The sequence below is a fragment of the Leopardus geoffroyi genome, chromosome B1, assembly GCF_018350155.1.
Source record: "Leopardus geoffroyi isolate Oge1 chromosome B1, O.geoffroyi_Oge1_pat1.0, whole genome shotgun sequence".
In the NCBI taxonomy this organism is placed as follows: Eukaryota; Metazoa; Chordata; class Mammalia; order Carnivora; family Felidae; genus Leopardus; species Leopardus geoffroyi.
The window spans coordinates 132354595-132372249 of record NC_059327.1 but is presented as its reverse complement, the minus strand read 5'-3'; the positions used below and the strand labels follow the sequence as shown (position 1 = coordinate 132372249).

General features: G+C 39.6%; 2 protein-coding genes across 2 annotated transcripts in view; one reads left to right on the top strand and one right to left on the bottom strand.

The window, feature by feature from the left end:
- HERC5 (HECT and RLD domain containing E3 ubiquitin protein ligase 5) overlaps positions 1 to 7344 on the top strand; it is a 47222-nt gene extending 39878 nt beyond the window's left edge. Inside the window, 5 exon segments of the mRNA XM_045473225.1 lie at positions 3044 to 3110; positions 3990 to 4060; positions 5633 to 5816; positions 5903 to 6005; positions 7072 to 7344. Of these exon segments, the coding sequence (XP_045329181.1) occupies positions 3044 to 3110; positions 3990 to 4060; positions 5633 to 5816; positions 5903 to 6005; positions 7072 to 7277 (631 nt within the window). The 3' untranslated portion in view covers positions 7278 to 7344.
- A 7331-nt stretch (positions 7345 to 14675) lies between these two features.
- PYURF (PIGY upstream open reading frame) lies at positions 14676 to 17295 on the bottom strand. The gene is made up of 2 exons (XM_045473216.1): positions 16993 to 17295; positions 14676 to 15613 (listed from the first exon to the last, which is right to left on the bottom strand). The coding sequence occupies exons 1-2, from the start codon at positions 17196 to 17198 to the stop codon at positions 15472 to 15474; spliced, it is 348 nt and encodes a 115-aa protein (XP_045329172.1). The 5' UTR covers positions 17199 to 17295; the 3' UTR covers positions 14676 to 15471.
- Between the last annotated feature and the right edge of the window lie 360 nt (positions 17296 to 17655).

Below are 17655 nucleotides of genomic sequence, written 5' to 3'. Positions count from 1 at the left end.
TGGCAAAGTATACAAGAAGACAACCCACACAAAAAAATTTTAGAATGGCTTAAACTCCCCAGTCATCCTAGAATACAGATTGAAATCAGAGGCTGATTTGTGCTTTAGACTGACATATTGAAATACTGATGCTGTATAGTGTTTGTGAGGATTTGGGAAAAGGTTTGTTCTAATTTCAGGTATTAATAGCGGACATGTAAATTGGTGGTTCCTTTTCAGAGAACAGTATGGTAGTACTTAACCTGAATCAAAAATGTGTTTGCTTCTTTGACTTAGCAGTTGTACTTCTAGGCATTTTACTTTCAGAAATAATACAACCATGCAAGGATTTTTCCATACAAATGTGTATTGTATTACATAGTCCATAATGCGTGGAATACCTGAATGTTTTTCAGTAAAGGAATTCTGTATTTTTGACTTATTTATGCAATGGAATCCTATGTAGATTTTCAAAAGAATGAGAATAGTAGTATGGTCCTATTATTGTTAGTATCCCCATTTCACAGATGAGGAAACTGAAACAGACAGGTTAGGTAACTTGTCCCAGACTCCATAGTGACAAAACCATGAAATTGAACATAGTCTGTCTCCAGCATCCAACTTTAAAAAAAAATTTTTTTTTTAATATTTGTTATTTATTTTTGAGAGAGAGAGCGCACGGTTACAAGCCAGGGAGGGGCACAGAGAGAGGGAGAGAAGAATCCCAAGCAGCCTCCATGCCATCAGAGCAGAGCCCGATGTAGGGCTCAAACTCATGAACTGTGAGATCATGACCTGAGCCAAAACGAAGAGTAGGACACTTAACCAATTGAGCCACTCAAGTGCTCCTGTCATCCAACTGTTAATCACTATACTAATTATACTATTGATAAGGAAAAAGTATCAAAAGTACAAGATTTGGAGAGGAGGAAATAAATGTATTATTTTTTCCTAGAACAATGAAAATGATGTAATAATACTAATGCCTAAGAAGACTTAATAAACTTAAAACACATCAACATTAGTACATGTAAAAATCATTATATCGGTATGCATGTTTTTCACACTTTTAGGTCTAAAGACTTAAAAAGTATTGAAGACCCCAAAGAGCTTATCCTTATGTTGTTTGTATTTGTCAGTATTTACAGTATTAGAAATTAAAGGTGATAAATGTTTTAAATAGAGGATACATAAACATTCATTCTATTAGCTATCACATAATATAGCCTCTGGAAAACTGCCTTCTATACTTAAGAAAGAATGTGAAAAAAGTGAGTAATATTTTGGTATGATTATGAAAATAGTTTTGACCTCATAGGTCACTTGTGAAGTCCTTAGAGATTTCCAGAAGTTTCTGGTCTGGGTCACACATGGAAAGCCACTGATCATGGTATTCAGTGAAACTCCAGTTTTAATCTCAGCAGGCTTTCCATGAAATTTCACAAACTGATTATAACATGTATATGGATGAGCAGAAAGCCAAGAACCGCTAGCAGAAAAAGGTGAATAGGGATAGGGAACTTGGCCTACCAGATATTAAGAATTTTTAGAAAGCTGTATTAGGACAGCACAGTAGGAGTGCAGGTCAGAAACTGACCCATGCACCTATGGAACTTGTTAGAGGTAGCATACCAGGTTAATGGGAACAGGAGTATCGTCAGTTCAAGCATATGGGAAAAAATGAGAGCTGGTAACCTTATGCCATGTACAAAAATCAACTTCGTGTGGATGAAGGACTTAAATATTAAATGCAGACATGTTGAAAATATGGACAGATCTCTTTCTCACCATTGCAGTTTTAATTAAGACATAAAAATAAAAAGTACTAACATTAAAGGAAAGATTAATAGGTGTAACTTCAATAAGATGAAAGAATTTATCTGTTCTTCATGAGATCCCTTAACAAAAGGGGAAACGGCACCCTGCAAATTGGTATTTGTAACCCAGTTTGGGGGTGGTAGAAAAATGGGATAGGGGAGGTATCCCATATAAGTAAGTATAAGATATTAGCACTATTTTAGTTTTAGTTTTGGAGGCAGCTTCCTTGGTATTCATAAACAGTGTACTGTAGAGGAGACTTTCACCAGCATATCTTACCTACTATTGCTAGTCTCAGGGTTCATTGACAGTAATGTCTGAACTTTACATCCCTTATGCCTGCTACATTGGGTGCTTAGTAAGTGTTAGTTGAATGAATAAATGAGTGAATGAGCAAATATGATGAGATCTACAACTTTAAAAATATGTGTGAGGTACCATAGGACAAGAGAGGATGGAGACACAAAAAGACTGGCTGCTATCCATCCTAATATAACCTATATTCACACAGATGCCTTGAAACAGTTAAGGTGATCAAATTCATGTCTGTCTTAAGCTTGATGATATTGGGACAGTAGATGCAGAGAACATTCTGTGACCTTCTCATACCTCAGATTTCCTAAGTGATCCCTGATATTTAGAAAGAGGGTATTTATTCTGTAAGTGAAGTTCAAATTTTAAGTAAAGATAACACTGATTTGAATGAGTTTGGGTATCAGTTACATACATGATCAGTTCTGGGGCCCCTGGGTGGCTCAGTAGTTTGGGCGTCTGGCTCTTGATTGCAGCTGAAGTCATGATCTCATGGTGGATCCTATCCCCACATTGGGCTCTGTGCTGATGGTGGCGGAGCCTGCTTGAGATTTTCTGTCTCCCTCTTTCTCTGCCCCTTCCCTGCTCACATGTGCATGCTCTCTCTCTCTCAAAAATAAATAAACATTAAAAAAAAATAAAAATAGACTTTCTCTTAAAAAAATACATTATCAATCCTCTAAATAGAAACCTACAATCACTGGGTAAAGGAAGTAAGGATGGAAGGAAGAGAACTTACAGAATTGCAAATACTCATAAACTTCACACTTGTAGTTGGTGTCTGGCTATCAGTACACAGAGAAATGGGCAGTGTTAATTAACTAACTCCCTGACCTCCCACCTTCCAAATAGTCATGCACTTGACATTTATTTTAGATGATCTATCTAGTGATTGATTATTGACTTTTAAATAACAAAATTATTTGTTCTTTAGGAGTTTGCAAACACTTCTGGATGATGAAGGTGATGACTTTGGAGAAGTATTTTATATATATTTTAATGTGAGTAAACTGTAAGAATTGGCTTCATTTAATCTGATTGCCCTTTTACATATTTATCTAGGCATGTCACTCTTTAACAAAATAACAGACTTCTGAATTAGTGCAGAAGGGTTTTTCTCCCTCATTTTTTATGACCTGGGCATATCAGTCAGATTTTACTATGTAACAAACAACAGCTAAATTTAGTGGCTTAAAACAAACAATTCATTGAATTTCTGGAGTGAATTGACTGCTGAGCTGGATGGTTCACACTGGCCTTGGCTTGAATACCTAGTTGTTGGCTGGTTTGTGGGGTATGGGCTGGAACAGCTTTTCTGTTCTAGGGGTTTCTTATTCCCCAGTAGGCTGGTTGAGGTATCCTTACAGAATTGTCTCAGGATTACAAAGAGGTGCAAGCCTCAACATACAAGCTTCTTTTTAAGCTTTTACTTCTGTCAGATCCCATTGGCCAGAGTACCTCACATGGCCACACCCAGCTTCAAGAGCTAAAGATAAAAACTTCTCCTCTTGATCGGGGTGGGCAGGGAGTATTGCAAAGTCACACTGCAAAGAGGCTTGAATACCAGGCTGGGAAGAATTTGTGGCCATGTTTGCAAATCTACCACGTAGGTCTATACTACATAAAATGATTACTGAGATACGGCAGTTTGCCAGTTTTTTTTCAGTATGATAAGCTAAAATAGATGATTCTATAAAAATTTGTTTTTCATTCTTCATGATAAAGATAATTTTTCATGTGTTCATACCTTGCTAGTTTTTATGACTAAAATATATAGTTTTACAAGATATTAATGAAAAGAGTATGTTTCAAAGTATTTTTATTGATAATAGATTGTGTAGGATTATTTTGGAGATGTCTGAGTTTATTTGTGATTACAGGTGCACTGGGACAAAAATGATGTAGACTTAATTCCTAATGGAAGATGCATAATTGTTGACCAGACTAACAAGTAGGTACAGAGAAGTGAAATACTTGTTTTGTTTATATAATTTTCCATTCCAAATTTATCATTTTTTAATAAGGCAGAGAGTTGGTGTGTGTTGTGTGTATGTATGTGTCTCCTGGAGTTTATATTCTGGTAAGGAAGGAAATGGCTTTCTCAGAGAGGCCTTCCCTTATCTTTTGTCTCTACTTTTTCTTTTCGTATCACCATTACCTACCTTTTGGGTTTATTTGTTTACTATCTGTATTTCCCCCACTACCATGAGCTCCATGAAGGTAGGCACTAGTCATGTTCATCCTTGTATATCTGGTACCTAGAGTGGTCTACAGTGGTGCCTGGTCTGGAGCAGTACTTAGTATCTGTTAATATTATTAGATATTACAGTGGTATCTTGAGTTCTCAACACCTTATAGGATGCTATTTTAAAGCCACAGTTTGGGATTATAGAATGTTCCGTTGATAGTTGGTCAGAGAGGCAGAGGGATACCGCCAAGTGAGCATTATGGTGTAAGCCAACTAGTTTTCTTTAATCTTTTTTTTTACAGAGTACAAGTGGGAGAGGGGCAGAGAGAGAGAGAAAGGGATACACAGAATCGGAAGCAGGATCCAGGCTCTGAGCTGTCAGCATAGAGCCTGACGTGGGACTCAAACCCACGAACTATGTAATCATGATGGGAGCCAAAGTCGGATGCTTATCCAACTGAGCCACCCAGGCACCCCTAGTTTTCTTTAATCTTTTAATCTTTATCTTTAAAAGAGAACTTTGTATTAAAGTAGAACATACAGAAAAGTACGTAAGTATACAGATCAAGAAATAGAAGATTTCCAGTTCTATAATATATTTTATGAGTACTCTCAATTTATCCGTGGTATTATTAATAGACATAAGAAAGTTCTCTGCCTCTTAACTACTTTTTGCCTGATCCCTTTGCCTGTGTTAGCAAATGGCCAAAAGGGAAAAATGTGGGACTCACTTCAGAGGGCTTCCCTTCTGTCTTCATGAAGAGGCCTCTTGAGTCTTGACTCACATTTGGAAGCCTGGAGCTAGATGTGTTTTTGTGTATTATCTGGATTTTTCTAGTTCTTCTCACTGGGAGTAATTTGCTATAAGCTACCCCATTGAAGCCAGAAGCAGAAATCCCCCTCTTTATTTGTATTTAACCACAAATACTAATAGTAGTTACTCACTAGCATAAATTCAGACAGCACAGAAGACCATAAAATAAAATAGGAAATTTCCCCCATCTTCTAAGCCCATTCCCCTAAAGCATTAGCAGGTTGGGTGTTATTCTTCCATACTTTTTCTGTTCTAATCTGTGTCATTTCTCTGAACTGTGTGACCTTGAGCAAATATGTACCTTCAGTGTGTCAGTATTTTTACTAAAATGTCCTAACAATCTTCCCTGAGAGTGTTTGAAGATTAAATTAGATAATATATGAAAAATAGCTATATGTACATGGTAAGCACTGTATTGTTAGGGTTTCTAGTTATTTTTATCCTTCCCACTTTCCCCGCCCCCTACCACTTTTGTTCAGGGTATTGCTGTAAGCTGAAATCATTTTTTTGTTTTATTAAAGGAGAGACTATGTTTCTAAGTGTGTCAATTACATCTTCAACATCTCTGTGAAGGCAGTTTATGAAGAATTCCAAAGAGGATTTTACAAAGTGTGTGAGAAGGATATCATTGAATTTTTCCATCCGGAAGAACTGAAGGATGTGATAGTTGGGAATACAGATTATGACTGGGAAACATTTGAAAAGGTAGATCATAAAGGCCTAGAAGTTTGAATTTAAATTTCTTTTTCCTATTTCCTGAGTACTCTTTTTTTGCACTTTTTTTTCTCTAGAATGCACATTATGAAGAAGGATATGACAATTCACATCCTACCATAGTGATGTTTTGGAAGGCTTTACACAAATTGACTTTGGAGGAAAAGAAAAAATTCCTCGGTAGGTATTACATCAGGAGTAGATCTATATCTCATGTCTTTTCTTTGGGCTAAGCAAACCTTGTTTGTCATAGGCACCATTTGCAACAAATCCTAGTATAAGAGCCATTCCTAGTCCAGTTGGATGTTCTCTAGGCCAGGCTGTCCTGACATCAAAAAAATAAATGTTAATATGGGACTTTTTCCCTGTGATTTCAACCCTGCCTATTGCTTTCAAATGTTTCTTCAGTTCTCCATCCAAGTTAGATATTTCTTCTGCTTTCTGTACTTGTGACTCAGTTATTCAGGCTTTGTGGGATTAACCAAGTTTTACGATGTCATTGTCTCCAAGCCTTTTTACCTCACCTTCCACATTTTGATCTCAGTTTCATGCTTATTCGGTTGTTTTTCTACAACTTTGCTTAATGACTTTTTCCCTCTAATTTTCTTACAAAATTTCCATACTTGTTTTTGAGAAACATTTATCTTTTTGTTCTTATTTTTGTAGATAACATGTATGTTGGAAGGCACTCAGACTTCTCCAGAAACCCAGCCTAACTTTCCAATCTTACCTCTTACAAGAAGTTTTTGTTCCAGCCAAACAGTTCCATGGTCTCTACATTCTTAAGCTCCCTTTGTACTCTCCCTCCTCCAGGTTTTCTCTGAAGCTCCTTGCCCTGCCTTGAACCTTCACCCACCTCCTGGTTGCTGCTATAAGCCTTCCCCTCCTTAAAAGTCCATCTCAATTCCGAGCTCTCTGAAGTCTCCCCAGTCATCCCAGCCTGATTGTCCCTGCTCGAACCACACACAGCAGTTTCCCTCAGGAAGCATTTTATTCCATGGCACCTTGTTTGGCTGTCTTCCACCCTTTTAGTTTTCTTTTGCTATTTGTCTTTTTCTGCATAAGAATATTGTATTTCCAGCCAGACTATTGAGCTGCTTGAAGGCAGGGACAGTGTATCAGTTGCTGATGCAGAACTCTGCACATGGGCCCTTAGTAAATGTTTTTGAATAAATACATATACTTTTTCTCCCCATAAACCTTGGTCTCTGGAAAGCAGATCACTCAATATTATTCTTTTTTCTAGTGTTTCTTACAGGAACTGATAGAATTCAAGTAAAAGGTTTAAAGAACATGAAAATAACATTTTGCTGTCCTGAAAATATGAATGAAAAAGATCCCATAAGAGCACAGACATGTATTAGTGTCCTCTACCTTCCTAAATACTCCACGATGGAAAGAGTAGAAGAAGCGCTTCAAGCTGCTATCAACAACAGCAGAGGATTTGGCTGATCCTACCTCACCTTGTTTACCCCTTCAGGGAAATATTTTCAAAAATAAAATTAAGAACTCAAATTAACGTAAAAGCCCTGTTGAGTATTCATTGTGTTTAGCCGCTCTTTTAGAATTATGGTTCTGCATGTGAGACATACTGATAATGATATAGGTGAGGCTGTTGCAACAAGGTGACCCTAAAACAGTGCATTAAAGAAGACAGAATTTTGTTTTTCTCTCCCGTCTTGGCTGAAGTGGTGCTTCTCCTACTCCCACTGTTCTAATAAAAGATACAAATGACTTTCTTGTTGAAAATGTCAACAAAATTGCCCATTTCTGTCCTAAATCTTCTATATTGCATTTGAAACCGTTGACTACTTTTTCCTCAAAACTGTCATGAACTGCTAGACTGTGACTTTCTTTTTCTTGGCTGCTTTTCATTCCTTCTACATGCATTTATTACACTCCCCTGACCTCCAGTGCTCGTGCAAGCCCATGTCGTCACTGCACACACTCCCATACACTCCACGGCTTTGGTTACGTCTTGTGTGTTGATGGTGCCCACATCTCTCTCTGACCTACAGCAACTGGTAGATTCCAGCACCACAGCCATTTTTCTGTCTGTGTCTCCCTGCATGTCCCTTGGCTCCTTAACTTCATGTTTAAGAAGAAAATGATCATTTTTCCTGTGTTGCACAGCTTAGAGTGGTACCTCCAGTATTGCCTTGCAGAAGCCTTCAGTCCTCCTCCTTCCTCTTCACAACACACATTCAATAACCAGTCAGGTCTTGACAATTTTAGTTCTGTGTCTAGATCAACAGTGCCCCAAAGAATTTTCTGTGAGGCTGGGAAACCACACCCCCAATCTGTGCTATTTAATAAGGTAAATGTATGCCATAAAGTTTAGTCTTCAAAGAATTTTGAAGAGAGAAAACTTTAATTGGCAGTGGTGGGAAGAACACTTGAGCTGTGCTGTCCAATACATGGCTATTTAATTAAAATTAAGTAAAATTTAAAATTCAGTTATACTACCCAAATTTCAAGTGATGGGTGTCTACATGGGATTGGTGGCTACTGTATTAGTGCAAATATGAGCACTTGCCGCTGACAGGCCCATAACCTTCCAACTCCCTGTAATTGTGCTTTTTTTCTTTTTCTGGGAAGAAGAGCCAGAGTGTGATAGAACTGTACAAATCAAAATGATTTGAAAATCTGACAGTAAAGTCAAATTTCATTAACGTTACTATATAGCTCCCAAGTCCTTCCTGACCTGCCTGGCTCCCGCCCCAGCCTTGGCTCCCACCATTGGCCTTGGCTCCTATCATCGCCCTGCATACATAGTATACTTCATTCCAGTTATTTGTAGCTATTCAGTTTGCTGAGAAGGCCAGTCTCTCCTGTTTTTATTCAAGCATTTTCTTCTGCCTGGAAACTTCTCATCCCACCCCCTCCCCCACTCTTCCTCACCTCCTCTCCTCCAACTCTGGGTTCTTTCCACTTGTTTCTCAGGATTCACTTATTCTATTATGGCTACCTAGTAGATGCCACGCTAATAAATGTAGAATATGGCTTCCTAGCTCAGCATTTCACAAGTGCAATCCTCTTTCTAGGTGCAATAACTCATTCTGGTTCCTTCCCAGTGCTTAGTTGCCATTGGTCCCCCATATGAGTTAGCTGAAAATGCCATCTAGTGGCATATGCAGATCGCAATTACCTGCAAATGGAGCATTTTACTAAGGGGGGAAACTGGCAAAAGGAGACCGGCCTGTCTCCCCCCAACTACACACAGTAGTGAGAATCTTGCCACAGTGTTTAAGTGTGCTAGGTAATTTCATATTTTCTACCTCCCTTAAAACAACCACCAAGTCTGGAAGTAGATCTCTTTTTCATCTTACAGATCTGGAGTCAAGTTCAGGGAGGCTTCACTGTGCAGGATTGGAAGAAAATGAAGAGGCAGAGTAGGTCATGGCAAATCTTTTTGTTCTCTCAGAGTGGAAAACTCACACTTAGGAAGCTGATGGGAAGGATCTTATTCACAAGATGGGTAAAGATGGTCCTTGCCAGTGATGCAGATGACACCAAGGAAGATAATCTTGTTAAGGGGCTCCAAGGAGGTGAGATCCCCTGTCATTGTGTAGTCAACGAATTACTGAGGAGTGAGGAAGAGTCCCAGTTAGTGAAAGAATAAGAGTATTTCTTGTAGTGGTCTTAAGAGTTGGAGGTGTGGGGTCAACACCACGTGGCATGAGCTGTTATGGGAAGCTAGTGAACAAGAGTCGCCATACAGATAGGAAGCCAGCATGATTTGCTAGAGAGGAACACTAAAAAGTGTTGGAGATTGCCTAAGGAAGGGTATCTGAGAGGGTCACTAGAAGCAGCACAACACCGTGGACAAAATTTAGAAGGCTTCAGACCTACATTCCACTTTTGGCCATGCCTCCACCAGCATTTCACCTCCAGCAAGTGACTTGGAACTGCTAGCCTTATGCTGGACATGTACATATTTTTTTTTTTTAATTTGGTAAAGCTTTATTGATATTTAATGAACATAGCATTTAGTTCAGCTGTGTGTACAACTGAATGGATTTAGTATATTCATGGAATTGTGCAACCATTGCCACAATCAACTTTGGAGAATTTTCATCTTCCCAAAGAGAAACCCCATACCCAAGAGCCATAACTTCACAATGTCCCCAGCCATATGCAACCACTAATCTACTTTCTGTTTCTTTTTTTTTTTTTTTAATTTTTTTTAACGTTTGTTTTTGAGAGACAGAGAGAGACAGAGCATGAGTGGAAGAGGAGCAGAGAGAGAGAGGGAGACACAGAATCCGAAGCAGGCTCCAGGCTCTGAGCTGTCAGCACAGAGCCTGACGCGGGGCTCGAACTCACGAACCGTGAGATCATGACCTGAGCCGAAGTCAGATGCTTAACCAACTGAGCTGCCCAGGCACCCCCTACTTTCTGTTTCTATAGATTTGTCTATTATGGACATTTCATATAAATGCAATCAAACAGTATACGGTTTATTAATAACTGGCTTCTTTCACTTAGCATGTTTTCACAGTTCATGTTGTATGTAGCATGTATTTGTACTTCATTCCTATTTATTGCCAAATTAATACTTGATTGTACCGTATTTTATTTATCCATTCATCAATCGATGGACATTTGTGTTGTTTTCCACTTTTTGGCTATTATGAATGATGCTATGAACATTTGTGCTAAAGTTTATGTGGCCATGTTTTCCTTTCCTTTGAGTAGACAGACACCTAGGAGTGGAACTGCTGGGTTGTGTGGTAACTCTGTTTAATTTTCTGAGGGACTGTCAACTGTTTTCCAGAGAAGCTGCATCATTTTATATTCTCACCTGCAGTGTTTGAGGGCCTGAGAAATACTTAAAATCTGCAGCAGATGTTTTTGTTTTTGTTTCCTATGGTATTTTTTTTATTGAGATGTAATTGACATGTATGCAGATCTGTTGGTAAGAGTGCTAGTGAAATACAAAAACATTACAGGTAGGTAGCTCTTCCTTTTTTCTCCCTTTTTGGACTATTGTCATGCATAGTAGGTCTGCATGTTACAAACAACAATACTTGGTTATAATTATTACTTTACATAATTTAATGCCTCTTAAAAGGAACAGAGAAGAAAGAACAAGGATATATTTGTAGAATTAAGTATATTAACCTTTTTTATTTTCTCTGGTTCTTTTCATTAGTTCCTGTGAATTCAAGTTACCATCTGGTGTCATTTCTGTACTCTCCAGTTCAGCTTTGCTCCCAGCTACTTCCTTTGTGCTAATAGCAAATATGATAGACCCCAAAATACAATTTATACATATTGTTTTCTATAATTGCTCTGCAAATCAGTTAAGCAGAAAGAGGAAATCTGCATTACACTGTCTTTTATAGTTACATAATTGCCTTTACTCAGCTGATGGCCTGCACCTCCTGGGAAGATGCCTTAACACTCAACCAGGAGTTTTGGGGGGAAGAGAGGTTCCTATCTTGGTGGAGCCCTCCTGGAGTGGCCATCACTCTTGAGCTGAGAGGAGGAAGATGTGGGTGGTGGTTCAAATGCCACAAACTTCAATGTGCTGGCAGCAGTTAATGAGATTTTCTTGTATGTTTCCTCATTAGGCTGAATGCCCTTGGGACAATTTCCAGAGACTTTGCCTGGTTGTGTTGTTCACCAGTTAGGGTTGTTTCACAAAGGGCTTTCATGTGTAAAGTTTGGTTTGTTCCTAGCAAATTTTATGAAAGCAGGGGAAGGATTTCTAGCCCTACAGATGAAGTTCAGAGACAAGTAACTTGCCTAAAATTATAAAGCTTGTCAGAACCATGTTTTCAGTCTTTCAGGAAGTGCATGCATATTCTGTGCTAAGCATTAAGTTAAAAATGTTGAACAGTTACTGTCTAGACAGGAGACACAAAACAGGCAATTACAAGTTCAAGTGCTAAAATAGAGATAAAATATATGGTGCTTTAGGAAACAAGAAAGGCAAAGGCTTGAGTAAGAATTTGAATCCAAGCATTTTGATTCCTAATTGTATTTTTCTTACAAATAGAAAGGATTTTATTTTATTTTAAAATAGATACTGTGTAGTGTGATTAAGAAGACAGAAGAAGGGAGGGAGGGAGGGAGGGAAAGAAAAAAAGGCAGACTGAAGCCACAGTGGCAGAGGGTTCAACTTTGGTTCAGTTATTGCTGTTACCTTGGGCAAATCACGTCAATCTCTCTGCTTCAGTTTCCACATCTGTAGAATGGTGCCAGTATTACTCACCTTACCTCTTAGATTATAAAAGATTATATATACTTAGAGCTGTACCTAGTGTATAGTTTGTACTATACAAGTGGTTGCCAAAGAAATTCTATTAGCGAAAGAATGGAGTTAATACTGAACTCCCTCAGGGTATGCTTATCAGTTTCCTCAAAAATTATAAAATGCTTAACTTGCAAAAGCTGAAGTTGACTTTTCAGAGTATAGTGCTTGCTTTATCAGTAAAATTGTTCCATTTACATTGACAACAGTGAGATTTAGGGCTAATTAAAAAGAACAAGAACTCTTGATCTGAAATAATGGGAACTTCTATAATCTTCCAGGTTATTTGTATATTGCTGTATGGTGATTTAATTTAATTTTATTTTTTTAAGATTTTTTTAAAAATTTTTTTTAAAAAATATTTATTTTTGAGAGACAGAGAGACAGAGCATGAGCAGGGGAGGGGCAGAGAGAGAGGGAGACACAGAATCCGAGGCAGGCTCCAGGCTCCAAGCTGTCAGCACACAGCCGGATGCGGGGCTCGAACCCACAAACCGTGAGATCACGACCAGAGCCAAAGCCGGACGCTTAACCGACTGAGCCACCCAGGCGCCCCTAATTTTAATTTTTTAAAAGTATTGTTGGCACACAGTGTTACATTGGTTTCAGGTGTATACTTAGAGACTGGACAGCTCTCTACATTATGCTAAGGTCACAACAAATATAGCTACCATCAGTCGCTGTACTATTACAATACCATTGTTGACTATATTCCCTATGCTGTACCTTTTATTCTCATGACCTATTCCATAAATGGAACCTCCCACCTGTACCTCCCACTCTCCATCTATTTTGCCCATTCCCCCCACCACTCCCCTTTGGCAACCATCAGGTTGTTCTCTGTATGTCTATTTCTGCTTTTTGATTTTTGGATTCCACATGTAAATGACATCATATGGTATTTGCCTTTGACATATTTCACTTAGCAGAATACCCTCAAGGTCCATCTATGCTGTTACAACTGGCAAGAACTCATTCTTTTTTACATGAATAATATTCCATTGTATTTGTGATGCCAGTCAGGCTGAGGACCCAAGAAAGAGGACCTCAGGCCCCTCACTAAGAGGGTTCTTGGCTTTGTGTGAGAAAGATTTCAAGAGCAAGCCATTTAGACAAGGGACAAAGATTAAGTATACAAGAAAGGAGCTACTTCATAGACAAAGTAGCAGTCTCCTCCCAGGAGAGGAAGAGGATCCCCTTTTGCCTCTAAGGGTTTTAGAAGTTTTTGTTTCATTAGCTAACCATTTATAGGGAAGGGATTACTCTTTAACTGGGTTTCTTATTCACATTGAGCAGTTCATTTTTCCACTGTCTTAGAGTTGTAGGATAACCCACAAGGAAGCAATTTTTTTTTTTTTTCAACGTTTATTTATTTTTGGGACAGAGAGAGACAGAGCATGAACGGGGGAGGGGCAGAGAGAGAGGGAGACACAGAATCGGAAACAGGCTCCAGGCTCTGAGCCATCAGCCCAGAGCCCGACGCGGGGCTCGAACTCACGAACCGCGAGATCGTGACCTGGCTGAAGTCGGACGCTTAACCGACTGCGCCACCCAGGCGCCCCTACAAGGAAGCAATTTTAAGGAAGACCATTTCTGTAGCTTTGATTACCATCAGGAGTGGTGTTTTGTGGTCTTCCAGTTGGATCTTGTGACTTTTTATGTCCTGCTTTTAGGTTAAGGGTCAGCCTAAAACCAAAATTGCTTTACTTTGGTCAACTTGTCTTCTAAACCTCTCTTCCCTCTGGCCCCATATATATGCCACATCTCATCCATTGAACTTACATTGCTTCCAGATCTTGGTATTGTAAATAATGCTGCAATAAATTGGGGTGCATATATTCTTTCAAATTAGTGTTTTTCTTTTGGTAAATACCCAGTACTGGAATTACTGGACCATACAACTTTTTGAGGAACCTCTATACTGTTTTTCATAGTGACTGCACCAATCTATACTCCCACCAACAGTGCACAAGTGTTCCTTTTTCTACACATCTTTGCCAACACTTGTTATTTCTTGTATTTTTATTTTAGCCATTCTGCCAGCTGTCAGGTGGTATCCCGTGGTGGTTTGAATTTTCATTTCTTCGACTATTAGTGATGCTGAGCATCTTTTCGTGTGTCTGTTGTCCACCTGTAAGTCTTCTTTGGAAAAATGTCTATGCAGGTCCTGCTTTTTTGTTGTTGAGTACCATAGGGTGATTTTAAAAACATGATTTGTACTACAGAATACACTGAACTAATGCAGTGCTAAACTGATCTCCTAAGGCAGGAAAATAAACTGAAAGTGGTTCAAAACATAGCCCTCAGCCCAACAGGACACAAAATCTATTTCTAAGTCTTCCACCCCTACCTCTATCTCCAAAGATCTATATTTTCCTGGAATAGTATTCTATGTGGGGTATTAAGGGCCTATCTAAACCCTGCCTATATTTTAAAGTTTAGAATATTTTTATATTTTTCCTCTCTTGGAGCCACACTCTTATCAAAAAACTGCACTTTTTTTAAATGGAAAAGTGTATCTTATTTTATTATTCCTAATGTAAGCATTTGATGCCAAAGAAACAAAGGTAACTTTACAAACTCAGAATGTCTGCAAGTACATGAAATTTCCATTTTATTGTAGTTTTCTGTCACATGAGCTCAAATGTGTTTCTCTACAACAACTTCAGCATAGCTGCTTTGGAATTATTTCAGTCATCTTTAACACGTGACTCTACCAAATACTTTAAATCTAAAATAAACATTTAAAATTTTAATTAACTTTTAGATGAATGGGGTAAGAAATAAAGTCATCAGGTGATGGTTGGGACTGTTAATTTCCAACAAGAAACTGTTGAAATGTTTCTTCTAATACAATAGTTACAAATAAAAATTTTCAAAAAAACAAGGGCAGAACAAAAGTACAATAAAAGAAACTTCTGCAGCTTAAGCCTCCCATAGTCCTAAACCTGAGAGAAGCAAGGCAAAGCACCTTTCCTGCAAATTAAGTGGGTTTCCAGTATTTCCATGTAGTTAAGTTTTAGAAATACACACTCAAGACCTATCATTAATATATCTACTATCTTAGCTCTGGTTGTATTAATTATGCCTGAAGAGTTTAATACCCATCCAAGTCCAAAGGTGGAAGAACACATAAACTGGTATGGTAATGGGCAGGAGCAGACTGTAAAAGCACAGGCTTGCTGTGCTAGTGCAGTCCTGTGGGAAGTTTTCTTCCACAGAGGCTGAGTAGAACAGTCCTGCTAAAGAGACCAGTGGAATAAGGACAGTCAACGTAGGAAGAGACAGAAACATTATTCTCCCCCACTTATTACCTGCCAGTCTGACTTTTTAAAAGGTAAGTGGTATTAAGAAAATTTAGTTGTGTGTGTTGTTTTTAATTATCATCTAGTGCTGCTCCATTTCTTCTTGCTTCTTATTTTGATGTGTCATCCTAGCTGCCTGTGGTATCATATTAGGAATCCCATCAATAATTGGATAGGCTATTCCCAATTCTTCATTGATTAATTCATTTGTCGATGCTTCAAATCTGAGGGGGGCAAAAGGAAAACAGAATGAATTGTGGAAAATAAAATGCTTGGAAGAGCTTGCTTTTCAACAAACACCATTTATCCAATTCTTGACAGATTTAATTCCAAAAAAATCAGAATTAAACTGCTTTTAATTCTAAAAGCAGTATTAGCCAACTGAAACATTTCTCTTAGAAAATGAATCTCTATTTTCATTTTAGTCAGTTTCTCTCATATTTTATTTTTCACTTTATTCTCAAGCTATACCTGAATATGCATTCTTTAAATCCAGTCAAAAAGATCACCCCTTTTCATCCAAACATACCTTCCTTACTCTGGTCAACCCCAAAACAGTTAATTTACTATTAAACAGTCACTACAGAAAAATTCAATTTCCCCGTTTTAGAATGCATGCATGCTTAACAGAGCAACCCTACTGATCCATTAGAAGGAAACCACTGAAAAATCAAGATATACAAAATAAAAGTTTGAGGAACATGAAAGCACAGAAAGAGGAAAGTCTGGAAAGCAATGGGTCTGCAGTGTGCCAGTTACACAACGAAAAGGTAGTTCGAATGGTTATTTCAAGGTATAAGAAAATGAGTACATTCATTATGGAAAAAATCTAGAAATAAAAATGCAAGAAGAATGAAAATTAAAAAATGGCTAGCAATCTACCACCCAAAGATAACCACTGATGGCATCTTGGTGTTTAGTATATTCCGTTTGCAATACTAGTGTTGTCAATGTTCAGTTTTAGTAGTCTGGAACTGTAGAGCTGTTTTCCTTAAAGGTTAAAGCCTTTCCAAAACCCAGCTTGTCCAGAACTAAGACCCAAAGAGGCAGCATACGCAGCTTAAACGTTTACAATCGTCACGCATCAGCTGAACATTTCACAAGAATCTGGAGGCTACTACAGTATTTTTCATCATCTTGTTTTAAAAATCTGAATGCCTTGGACCGGTCATGACTCCCAACAGCTCAAAAACCTGGCGATACATTAGAATCCGTTAGGGTCCTTTTAAGAAAACACCTTGCTGGTCCAGCCCCCAGACCGCCCAGCTGGGTAGGCCAGGGGTGGTGCCCGGGAATCTGCATTTAAAAAAAGGTGCCCAGGCTATTCGATTGCGAAACCAGTAAACGCTGCGATCCGTCACTGTGGATCTGCGGTTTGATTTGGGCGGCCTAGGACTCGACTCCCCTCCAGCCTCCCCCCGCCCTTCCCGCCTCGGTGGGAGGTGCGTGATAGCTGAGCCGGCCGGGATCCAGAAAATGGCAGCAGGAAATACTCGGACTGACCTGAAGGGCGCCCCAGGGGCTGTGAACAGCCGCACGGCCATCTCACCCGGTCCCCGCCACCGGAGGGCGCGAAAGGAAACTCGCAGCCACCGAATCTCACCTGAGCGGCTTCTTGGAGAGTGGGCACACCAGGAACTCGAGCAGGGCCGGGTCGAAGACGCGGGGCGCGTTCCCCGTCTTCTCGCTCTTGTCTGCGGACCGCCACGACCCCGACGCGTGAAGGCACCTACGGGCGACCGCGGACGGCAGCGTGCATGTACCCCGCAGCGATAAGGCGAGGAGCCAGGCGCGCGCTCCGCTCAGCATGGTCTGGCAACCAGCGACCACACCGCAGCCCGGGCCGCGTCAGCGATCTCCGCGGAGAGCCCCTCACCTGCCAGACTCCGCCCCTGGTTCTGTGGAAATGCAGTCCCGGGGCCGAAAGGAGCCAGCGCTTTGGTTCCGAGGGCGCTCCCGCTCCGACCGCTTTTTCCGCCGCACCGTTCGGTAGTTCTGAGCGCGGCCGGCAGCTGGTAGCCGGAGGACTCTAGTTCACTGTTCCACCGCATTTACAAATTACAAACAAAACCAATACTTAAATTGGGTGAGTTGAGTTTTCAAACAAGGGGTTCCAGGCAGCCAGTGGCCTGACCTCAAAAGTCATACAGTGTTAAACTTGGCCTTACGTGGTAATCTCCAAAAGGAGGTTTCAAACACAGTCATATTGGGTATGTTAAAGCATTGGTTTGTTTTATGTAAATCTTTACCATAGCCCGTGTGACCT

Excerpts from the sequence above, each read along its gene's own strand:
- PYURF (XM_045473216.1), bottom strand. The coding sequence starts at position 17,198 with ATGCTGAGCGGAGCGCGCGCCTGGCTCCTCGCCTTATCGCTGCGGGGT. Across the intron at positions 15,614-16,992 it reads CTCTCCAAGAAGCCGCTCAG|ATTTGAAGCATCGACAAATG; the intron begins GTGAGATTCGGT and ends TGCCCCCCTCAG.